At 39.5% G+C, this 11330-nt stretch overlaps 1 protein-coding gene across 2 annotated transcripts; it reads left to right on the top strand.

Annotated features, from left to right (window-relative positions):
* Positions 1-38: 38 nt before the first annotated feature.
* On the top strand, positions 39-7583 carry dus1l (dihydrouridine synthase 1-like (S. cerevisiae)). Of its 2 annotated transcripts, none has more exons than XM_055035625.1 (14): positions 39-144; positions 1372-1613; positions 2192-2300; positions 2390-2440; positions 2608-2720; positions 2816-2898; positions 2981-3084; positions 3185-3332; positions 3525-3621; positions 4649-4728; positions 4872-5041; positions 5130-5167; positions 5693-5768; positions 7248-7583. In XM_055035625.1, exons 2-14 carry the CDS (start codon positions 1377-1379, stop codon positions 7415-7417), a joined length of 1476 nt encoding a protein of 491 aa, XP_054891600.1. In that variant the 5' UTR covers positions 39-144; positions 1372-1376; the 3' UTR covers positions 7418-7583. The 2 variants fall into 2 exon arrangements, with proteins under 2 accessions (XP_054891600.1, XP_054891599.1); XM_055035624.1 differs by having other exon boundaries at positions 39-328.
* Positions 7584-11330: the final 3747 nt, after the last annotated feature.

The following is an 11330-nucleotide window of genomic DNA, read 5'->3' as shown; positions in this document are numbered from 1 at the left end:
TTACAACCAGAAGTAGCTGAAGCGGAGAAGAAGAAGAAGAACAAGAAGAAGAAGAAGAAACGTTCCGTGCCGGTGATATTTGGCTGTTGCACATGGCTGAAGGTGCCGCGTGAGGAGCTGTCTCCAAGCGCCACAGTGAAGCAGGTGAAACATCAGCCTGAGGTTCCAGACACACGGAGGTCCCGCTTCTCGCTGGCCGCACAGCGGGCCAGGAGGCTGGGACTCGGCCACAGCCTTCTGTTTGACCCGGGATAACTGCGCGCCGGTTAGCGCGGCTCTGCTAGCGACACCACAGCTAACAAGTTTTAGGACTGCTGAAGGCTACAAGGTGAAAAGAAAACAGAAAAAAATGTTTGAAAACAAAGCAAAGTTAATCAAACTCGCTGCTGTCAAATAATCAAACATTTACTATATTTATGAGATACTCCATGGTGCTGAATTGCAAAATGAAAACGTTTAGACATTTAAATAGCTTCAGAGAAGCGCTGAACATTATTAAATATTGACGATTTAATCTGACACTACTTTTTAAACATGCTATTTGATGATCTTATATTAAGCTTTAGACATTCGTGTCGGAAACGTGCATGAAACGCTTTTTAATGCCTAAATATAAAGTACAGTAATAAAATACAAGAGAGGTGATAACAGAGAGGTTCTTATGTTGACATCTCTAAACAATCACAAATACATTTCTAAACTGGTCAGTCTAATTCTTACAGACTACCTATTGATGCTGAGGGCTTTAAATTTGCATATTTATTCCTGATATATGTTGGTATTTTGTTCTGCATAAGTTGTAGGTTGAGGTTCAAGGATCAGTTTTTTCAGGGCCAACTCCCTTTTCTTTATCTGAGCTTTACTAACTCAAAATAAAATCTAAGATGGACATTCTGTGGGTGGATGTTCTAGTTCGTACACCAAAAACTCTGGGAATTCTTAGTTTTCACATATTTATATTTTAAAGCTCGTCTTAAAACCCGTCTATTTTACTTGACCTTCAACTCCAGCGAGATCTAGTTTCACATTGTATGTTTGTTTGTTTTAAACTGTAAAAGTTTTATTTGTTTTTATCTATTTTATGTACAGCACTTTGTATCAGCTGTGGTTGTTTTAAAGTGCTTTATAAATAAAGTTGGTATGGTATGGTTCACTATCTGTCCTTTTGATCACTGTTCAGAGCCAAAATTAGGTAATATTGGGAAATTCGGATATCTGATGAACTGATAATTGCATCTGTAGTTTCAGCTACTTCTTTCTGATTCTAGCTTTCGTAGACATTTGTTAGCTGGCCGTTGTAATCACCAAGAGAAAAGCCTGGCAGAAGTGTTTCTTAATATAACGCTGCTCTGTGCTGTCTGTGGACCCCAGCTGTGATGGCCAAGCTTCAGGGCTTTGAGTTCTGGAGGAAGACGCTGGGGGAGGCGCGCTTTGTGGTGGCGCCCATGGTGGACCAGAGCGAGCTGGCCTGGCGCTTGCTGAGTAGGAGACATGGTGCCCAGCTCTGCTACACGCCGATGCTGCACGCTCAGGTATTTGTCCGGGATGCCAACTACAGGAAGGAAAACCTTTACAACGAAGTCTGTAAGGAGGACAGACCCCTGATCACCCAGGTGAGTTCTTTTATAAAAAATATGTATATAGGGCATATATTTTTTAAATGTATTATAATTTTTTTTTCTTTACTTATTTTTTGCTGGGTGAGAGGAAGGAGTGCAGTGATCAAAGGCATGACATTAGATTTGTTTAAACAATCACACTTTGTTCAGCAGAGACTTTAAGGACACATTGTATAGTTCTTATTTCATTTCACATACATTAATTTTCTAACTAAACCATTTAAAGTCCGAGAATCAGACACAGAACCAAACTGTTCCCTGCTGATGTTTCTCTTGCAATATATTTGTTTTAATCATGTAGTTGAGGATAAAGGCTTTGTGTCTGAGCTCTTCTACTGGACCTCCTTTTAGGTTTTAACTGAAAAAAGTACAACTGAGATTAAAATGATTTTATGCATTTCAGTTAAAAGTTCAAGATTTAAAGTGTTGAAATAATCATTTTTCTTGATAATATTGTTCCACTACTCCACCTTCACCAAAATAATCAAACTATAGTGAGAAATACACATCACTTTGAAACACAATGGGTTGGAGTGAAATCGATATCCTGGTTGTTTGTATGTTTGTTCCAGTTTTGTGCCAATGACCCGGAGGTGTTCCTCCAGGCTGCTGTCCTGGCCCAGGATCACTGCGACGCCATCGATCTCAATCTGGGCTGTCCACAGATGATAGCTAAGAGAGGTACATATGCTCTAATCTGAACGTAGAATAACTATCTAGAGTAGAACTAATACGAAGGACCCAAACTAATGTTACGTTATTATTTTAAGGACACTATGGAGTTTTTCTGCAAGATGAATGGGAGCTGTTGGAGAGGATGGGTGAGTTTTTACTCATTTTGTCATATTTTATGTGTAGCTTTTTAAACGAGTAACAATTTCTAACATTAACATGCAGCTTTAATTGTATGGTTAAACCAATGTCTAAATCCTCTGTTTTTTTAAATAGCAGCAGTTATAAGGAACTACCTTTCTCATTACATCAACAGTCAGCTTAGCCAATGAAAAGCTCTCGGTGCCGGTCACCTGTAAGATCCGAGTCTTCAAAGAGATCGAGAAAACGGTGCGCTACGCTCAGATGCTGGAGAAAGCTGGCTGTCAGGTAGGATCTGTTTCCACCACCTGTTGAGCTTTGATTTAATTAAAAAAATGCTTTAAAACTGCGGTGAAGTCTGAGATGTTTGGTAAATGTCCCAGTTGCTGACAGTACATGGCAGAACCAAAGATCAGAAGGGAGCCATGACGGGGATCGCTAGTTGGGAGCACATCAAGGCAGTCAGGTGAGCTGCTGCCCTTTTTCTCTGGTGTCTCTATAAAAATGTAATGGGAAGACATATTTCTGACTTGGATTTTCATCTGCAGAAAAGCAGTAAATATTCCAGTGTTTGCAAATGGAAATATCCATCATCTGAGTGATGTGGAGCGCTGCATTCAGGAGACAGGAGTGCAGGGGGTCATGAGTGCAGGTTAGTTCTCCTTTAACTTTCTGTCCTGTGAGGTTCAGTTATAGAGTGCTCTGTGTCTGAACTATTGCATACCTTTGATCTGCCTTTGTGTTATCCGTAGAGGGGAACCTCCATAACCCGGCCCTGTTTGAGGGCCGCAGCCCCCCAGTGTGGGAAATGGCAGAGGAATATCTGGAGGTGGTGAAGCAGTACCCTCCTTGCTCGCTGTCTTACATACGGGCTCACCTCTTCAAGCTGTGGCATCACACGTAGGGCTTCATTCATTCTTACACTCTTTTCCCTTCCTGGCAGAAACATAAACTCCTACTGATTAAGTTGAGCTGTTGAAACTGTAGTCACATGGAGCTAAATTGTGTGTGTGTGTGTGTGTGTGTGTGTGTGTGTGTGTGTGTGTGTGTGTGTGTGTGTGTGTGTGTGTGTGTGCGTGCGTGCGGGTTTAGGCTGCAGATCCATCAGGACCTCAGGGAGGAGCTGGCCAAGGTGAAGACCCTGGAAGGGTTAGCCCACGTTAACTCACAGCTGAAGCAGCGCTGCCAGGTACTGTATCTTAGGGGAGGAGGCCAAAAAGTTGACCTTTGACTCCCCCCTGCCCCCCAAAAAAATAAATAAAATAAAACAAATTAATTGATTAATAAACGGCCCCTAATCTGGTGGCAGAAAATTAGCACAATTTTTATTTTTTTTGCAAATCAGCTTAGCCTTGTATCAAAATGCAGACTTGCAGTTGTATTTGTACTCTCTGGAGTTCCACAGAAACTGTTTCCTTCCACTTCTCAGAGAGCTCCGCTTTGTGCCGCTTTATTACCTAAAACACCAAGAAGCATGTGGAGGTTTGTGGTTGTAACAACATAAAGAAGTTAAATGTTTTCAAAAGCCAGAACGTTGATTCTTCCCATCCTGGCTAACATTCACATCTGGAGATTTAGAGTTATGCCAGAGCAAATGGTATCATCAATAAATGCTAATGTGACCTGATGGTCCTCACATCAATCAGATGTAAGGACCGTCTGACTCATTCTGAAAACCAGAGCAGGTGGCATAAATGTTGCCATACACACTTCATTTTCTCTTTGATATTACTTGTAAAAAACAGATGGTTGGTTACAGCTTGTATTGGTTTCTGCATGATTGCAATGTAACTAATGAAAATGTATTTGTCAGTTTGTCGCAATAAGCAATTAATTGCATGATAAAATTGAAATGAACTCAGTAATCACTCCAATGACTAATATTTTTGAAGGGCAATTTTGTGCAGAGACTTGATAATCCATGTTATTTATGGTTTAGGTTATGTGTGGTTTTTAATTTCATTTTATTGATTTTCTTTGGTGGTTGGGCATTATTTTGCATATTTAAAATACCTTCCAGTTCCAGAGTAAAGAATTGTTTACAGAATTAAAAATGTTTGCCGTTATCAGTATAGTACTTAAAAATGTTCTCAAAACAACAATATTATTGCAGTAATATTGTCGCAGTAATTGGAAAGCTGTATCGTGACAAACAATTAGTTTCATTGAAATGATTCAGGTTCTTAGTTCTTAGGTTTCTCGTTGTCTCAATGTAGGAGGAGATTTCTGGTGGGGATGAGAAAGACGGGGGTCTGCCGCTGCCTCACTGGATCTGCCAGCCATATGTCAGACCACCGTGAGTCACATCCTCTGTTTCTACTGGTGCAAGCATGCGGCCTGGATGACTGCAGATGTGTAGTCAGTAAAGTAATCAAACAACAAAAGGATTTGTCATTTGTCTTTTCCACTCTTCTGCTGTAAATGACCAACATCCACCAGCCCCAAGCCGGCGGTGACCAATGGCAGCTGCCAGGAGGCCGAGGTGAGGAGCACCGCGTGTCAGAAGAGATCTCTGGAGGTTTCAGACGGGGCGGCTGAAGGCCTGTCCAAAAACAAACTGAAGAAAAGATCCCGCAACCCCAACAAAAACTTCAGTCCTGAGCTGAAACGTGAGTCTACCTCAGTTAAAGATGTGCTTTTAAATCACTACCAACAGAACAAGAAATCTGAAACAGTTCTCCTTTTCCCCGCTTGTAGCCAAATACCTCAAATGTGAACAATGTGGCAACCCAAAGGTAAGCGGATGTGTCAAACTGAAGGCCTGGCTGCGGCCCGCTGGACGTTAACAGAACCTTTAAGTTAAGAGTTGTATGCCTAAATCTTACTTTATCAATTAAATCCAAAGTGTTTATCTCTATGCTGCTAAATTACATCAATGTGAAAATAATTTCAGAATGATTTAATTTTAATAAGTAAGAAACAGCTATTGGGTGATATTTGAATATTCCAATGTTTTCAGTAAATTCCACCACATGCAGTCGTTAGAGGACATTAATGATCTTGATGTGGCCCAAAAAGGAAATGAGTTTATCAACCTTAGTGTTGGTGTTTTATATCTGATGCACACATCCGCTTTCACAAACATAAATCATCTCTTCTAAAGTTCTCTGTTTCTCCAAAGTCACATAAAACGACTGCATAAAGGATATCATTTTTTGTCAAGTTGTGTTTTTATTTATTTATTTTTTAAATTAATTCTCTCCTTCCATTGACAAAGACTTCAGGCAGCTTAGTGATTCCTGTCATGATTTGCTCTGCAGGGAAATAAATGCGTGTTCAGCCTGTGTCGAGGCTGCTGTAAGAAGAAGGCTTTCAAAGAGGTGGCAGATTGTCCAAGTGAGTACAATGAGGACTGAATGTTCTGTTGTTCTCTATCATTGGGTTCAGAAAATCTCAGTCAAGAACAACTTGATTTCATTGAATCTTCTCACGCAATTCATCCTTCCAGTCATTCCCACTGCTTTTAAAACACCATTAGTCCAACATATTTGTTTGCGAAAAAAAAAGACTAAACAGCTAAACATAATAAATGTTGCAGCTAAAATAAAGTGCTGTAATGCATTCGGTGACTTGTGGATCACCTGTTTCACCGTAAGTTTGTTGTTCGATGAAACAAACTTAAATGCTGACTTTTTCTGTTTTAAAGTTCTGATCATCGCTGAAACGTAATAAGGAAATCTAAACCATGTGTCTGGAGCAGACCTTTTGTTTCCTTTATCATCTTGGTTCAAATTCAGGCATCTGTTTCTACGACGGCTTTAAGAATTTGGAAGTCATTTCTTATCACTGAACAAGAGAGAAAATAAAATGGCCTGTAATAAATTATAAATAAGCTTTAACTCAAGAAACACACGAATGAACAATCCAGTATGGCTGCCATGCTTTTTAAAGGGAGTGATCATTACAGAAATAAACAGTTTTAGTAATGATACTGTTCTGCAGCCTCTGTTAGCAAACGCTTTGCGTTGGAATGTATTAAATCAGGGGTGTCAAACTCCAGTCCTCAAGTGTCCTGCAGCCTTTAGATGATTAGATGCCTCTGCTGCACCACACCTGAATATAATAATTAGGTAATTAAGGCTCTGGAGATCTGATCTACACAAGGAGGTAATTAAGCCATTTCATTCCAGCATTTTGTACCTGTGGTACATCTAAAAACTGCTGGACAGTGGCCCTGGAGGACTGGAGTTTGACACCTGGATTAAATGGAGAGGAATCCATTATCATTCTTTGTTGTAGTTCTGACTGGGATCGCCGAGGTAACCATGAGGTTCAGTCAGAGCCAGAACTCAGTGGGTTTGGTTCTGTTCTGTCTGCCTGTGGTAAATATTGTATAAAATCAACCTTGTTCAGTAAAATTATTAGAATGTCATTCCCTGATCAAAAACATAGCTGGAGTGCTGCCTTGACTCTTTCATTCATAAAGAATCTTAGACTCTCTCAGCTCCTTCAAACTAGAGGCAGCAGCAGCAAATGGCAAACACCTGGCAGAGCTGCACCTCTGCTGAGCTCATCATATGAACTACTTTCTGTGGAATATTGGTAAAAGCATTGTTAAAGGCTGAATGGAAGAACTTTGTTACATTGACTTCCTGAAAGCAGAATGTCAGAGCAGCAGCTTCTTAAAGAGACGGAGACCCAATTTAGAGGCGTTAAATTCCAAAGTCATATTTCTTTTAGGTAAAGTTTGATGTATACAGTATTTCATAACTGAAGGTAACATAGTTACTTAATAGTGCCATAAAATGGCTCTATGTCAGAGTTGTCAGACACATAACACTGTCCCTTTAAGGATGCCTGCTGTCTGATTTTCAGGTCATGGGCTGAGGTTCAAGACCAAAGCAGACAAGCAGAAAGCTGAGGAAGACCAGCAGAAGGAGTGTGAGCGGACAGAGGGCTCAGTGACGGAGCCGGGCAGAAACAAGCAGACGCCTCAGGTGGCAGCAGCTTCCTGCAGGGAGCAGACTGAGCAGACTGAGGCCTAGCTGCTGCCTCTGGCGGGGTCCTACAGGGTTCTGGGGCAGGATGGTTTTATTTTGGTCCGTGAAACATTTTCAGGTTCATAACATCACATTCCAACCTTGTTGGTTTCATCTGAAATGTTGAACCTTTTCATTTGGGGGAAAATATGGACAATAAAAGCTCTCATGAGGAACTGCTGGGCTTGGGCTTACCACAAACTTTATCTATGGAATTAAAGATGGTTGGCTCATAAAAATGCTTTCCCATCTGAATCATGAGTGTGTGTTTATGAAAGGAGAATTATTTTACCTGACAAATTTTACTGAGTCACTAAAATGACATAAACTGTTTCATATTCCATATTTTGATATAACAGAGTATTTGGCTGCATCTCAGCCCTCATTCATGTTGACTTTCATGACTCTTAAGTCTGTTTAGAACCAAAGTCCTGATTATATCAATGCTAATAAAAACTAAACGGGGCTGTGAAGAGGCGGTGCTGTTATGACCAACAACCTTTTACATAAAAAGCTTCATTTCCATCTTTTTGATTTCATGTAGTTGTTAAAGGGTGATTGATTTCTAGTTGATTCTCATGAGAATTGATTCTACCTGTTCAGAAGCTCACCTGAGGATCTAATGGAGGAAGTAACAGAAAGCTGTTCTCTATCTGCAGCTACGCTGGGGCTATTAAACAGAAGCTTCATTTAATATGACAGCATATTACAATCATTGTAGATTGGGGAAAAGGAATGACTCCTTTTTTTCAATCCTAATTCCAGCCTTGTGCAGGTTTACTGTCTCAGTCCACAGTGCCGCCTCCTACACTGTTTGCTTCATCTGCCTCTGTTCCTTTTCTTTCCCTTGTCTTTTCTGTTTTACTAGAGAAAAAAGGCAACTAGTGCCACAACATCTTAAAGAGGCAGTATCATGTAAAATTAACTTTTTTGATCTTACATCATCCTCATCAAAAACATGCCTGGAGTGTTGCCTTGATTCTTTCATGCATGTTTGAGAAATCCTTTTATCTCCATGGCAACCATTCAGATATGCGGAACACCTGGGTGGACCTAGCCCCGCCTTCAAGACGCAGCTCCTCCTCAAAGCTGCAGTTTCCAAACTTCCACCTCACAGCGCAAACCTTCTCCACAACTCCTTCACTCGGCTCCTTCAGACTAGCCAGCAGCAATTAGCAAACACCTGGTGGAACTGCTCATTATAGGAGCTACTTCTCAGTAAAATGCTGGTAAAGAGTTAATAGAGCAGCGATGTGATGACTTCCTGAAGACAGTTGCAGAAAGAGCAGGAAATTTTTAAGTGATAGAGGCCGAATTCCAAGGCTTTAAATCAAGAAGAAAATTTCTTTTAAATTATATGATTTAAAAGATTTTTTTCTTTTTTGTAATAAGGCAACATAGTTTAAAAAATGGAAATAAATATTGCCCTTTTATAAGAAGTGCTTACCAGTTCTTTGTAAGAAAAACATCAATGGTTTCTTTGAACAGTGGATTTTACAGAACACAAAGTACCCACTGTAAAATACATTTTATTTAATAAAAATATCTACATATTTTTTTATTAAGCTGCAAAGAGGAATCTGGTATGGTGCAGGTCATGAAGTTTCGAGTTGATCTTATCTCACCTAATGTTTATTTCTTCAATATTACCAATGTGGACCTAGTGCATCTTTTCCCTGGGATCCAGGTGGGTGGAACAGAATCAACAATGTAGGCACAGAAACTTTCTGAAGAAAAAAAGATTGATTTACCGAGAAAAGATATTCCAAGCAGGTTCTGACCACATCCAGCCGAGTGATTAGAAACCCTCCATTTCCTGACCAGAGAGAAACGATAAAGCAGAACGGACAATGCATGGATTTTACTCATTTTAAAATGTAAGGGTTTGAAATATGTTGATCATGTTTTTTGACACATGAGACAGCTTAAATGCAGTGTAATTTAAGGCAGCAGTTGTAGCCACTTTGTTAGCGGGTGATGCACCACGAATCTCCAAGAGATCTTAGAGTAAAAAAGACAGAACATCCTGTGCAAAGCAGCAAGAAAAGCAAATCTGTTATAAAATCTGGTGTCTAGTGTAGTCTTAGCATATAATCCTATTTTTGACCATAAGCAAATGTTTGTTGATTTAAAATATTAGAATATTTTTTTTCAATTGTATTTTTAATGTTCAACAGAGTTATAGAAGAAATATTCAGCACCATCTCAGACTGTCCTAAATAATTCATGGATTTCTAGGGTTCAGCTGCAACATCTTTGGTTGCAATTTTTCCACTTTACATGTATGCAAACCTTATAAATCATCGGGATCGTTAAAGTTGAAAGATTCTTAATGATGATGCTCCACCAACTGACTCTTGTCACCATGGCGACACTTGACCAGCTGGATGGTGCCTGCTGGCTGATGGAGGAGAAAAGCTGCTTCTCTCAGTTCACACACTGCCACAAGGTGTGTTGGGATTTATTTATGTGTGTGTGCAGTTTATTCTGACGCCTTATCAATTTGAACTGATAATGTTCCCAGACCTGCTTACATATTATGTTCTTTATTTTTTAATCATTTTTATTGATTTACTTGTTGCTGCTGTAGCAAAACCAATTCCCGCACAGGATTAATAAAGTGTCCGTTTGTCCAGTAAAAATGGTAACTAACACAGGAATTACACCTTTGTACATAAAACATGTGAATCTGTGAGGTTTTCTAATTGTAACATTGCTGTAATATACTGACAACAGTCTTTCTCTGCTTTTGCCAAGTCAACTATAATGTAAAGTCAGACCACTAGTTAATGATGGTCTGATTTTTTTATATCATAAAATATTTTATATATTTTTTATATCATAAAATAGTATTTTATGATAGAATATTTATTCACAACTGATGTATCATCATGATAATCATCATGACATTGCTAATAGTTGCAATACAGTTCATGCAGTATAATTTGTATCTCAAAAATATAAAGTTTATAGTTGCAGGTGCTACATGTAAAATAATTTTAGACACACTCTTACATGTGTCTTGTAAAGTGAACATTGCTGATGTGAGGAGCGGCCATTTTGAAACGCCTACAAGTCATAGCAAAGTTTCTCCCAGTTTCCAGTGGAAAGTCCAGCTTTGGATGGAGTCCCAGTTGATTTTCAACAAGAAAGTCAGGATCTCCCAGTTCCAACTGCAACTGATCAGATGTCCTGGATACGTGTGTGTGTGTGTGTGTGTGTGTGTGTGTGTGTGTGTGTGTGTGTGTGTGTGTGTGTGTGTGTGTGTGTGTGTGTGTGTGTGGGTGTGTGTGTGTGTGTGGGGGGGGGGGGGGGGGGGTGTGTGTGTGAAGGCTCTTGGAACTCTGACTTCAGCTGCAGTTCACAATCACATCTTCTAAATTTCCTCCAAACCCTGGATTGGACTTTGTTCACAATCGAAACCGAACAGGAAGCGCTGCGCCTCGGCAGAGGCAGTCCAGACTCTGAACACAAACTGGAGCTTTTAAACCCGTCTTTATTCACAGGCCCTCAGTTTTACTGAAACTTTGTTATTCTAATGTAAACTTTGTGGTTCATTTGCTTCTAAAAATGTTTAGTTACTTAAAGTTGTGTTTTCATTTACATAATTTCATGTTTTCTTTGTCTTATTCCTATTTTGGTAATATGCAGATTTTCATTGTTTCTTTTTCCCTCCTTTCAGAAAGTGAAACATGTAATTTGTGGAGTGAATAATTTACTTCTTCATTTCTTGAGATAAATCCAATGTTTCAGAAAATTTTAATCTGACTATAAATACATTTTAAGATGGGAAGCATTTTTAATGCACCGATGTCATCCAAGCATATTCATAGAAAATTGAGTGGAAGAAAAAAGTGTGCAGGACAACAATACCGCCAGCAGGGTTTATTACGACCTTGGCAGGATTTTATGTTATACA

The sequence above is a fragment of the Poeciliopsis prolifica genome, unplaced genomic scaffold (assembly GCF_027474105.1).
Source record: "Poeciliopsis prolifica strain line A6 unplaced genomic scaffold, Auburn_PproV2 SCAFFOLD010, whole genome shotgun sequence".
Classification (NCBI taxonomy): Eukaryota; Metazoa; Chordata; class Actinopteri; order Cyprinodontiformes; family Poeciliidae; genus Poeciliopsis; species Poeciliopsis prolifica.
This window is presented reverse-complemented; position numbering and strand designations above follow the sequence as displayed.

Excerpts from the sequence above, each read along its gene's own strand:
- dus1l (XM_055035625.1), top strand. The coding sequence starts at position 1,377 with ATGGCCAAGCTTCAGGGCTTTGAGTTCTGGAGGAAGACGCTGGGGGAG. Across the intron at positions 2,721-2,815 it reads TGGAGAAAGCTGGCTGTCAG|TTGCTGACAGTACATGGCAG; the intron begins GTAGGATCTGTT and ends TAAATGTCCCAG. Across the intron at positions 4,729-4,871 it reads CAGCCATATGTCAGACCACC|CCCCAAGCCGGCGGTGACCA; the intron begins GTGAGTCACATC and ends AACATCCACCAG.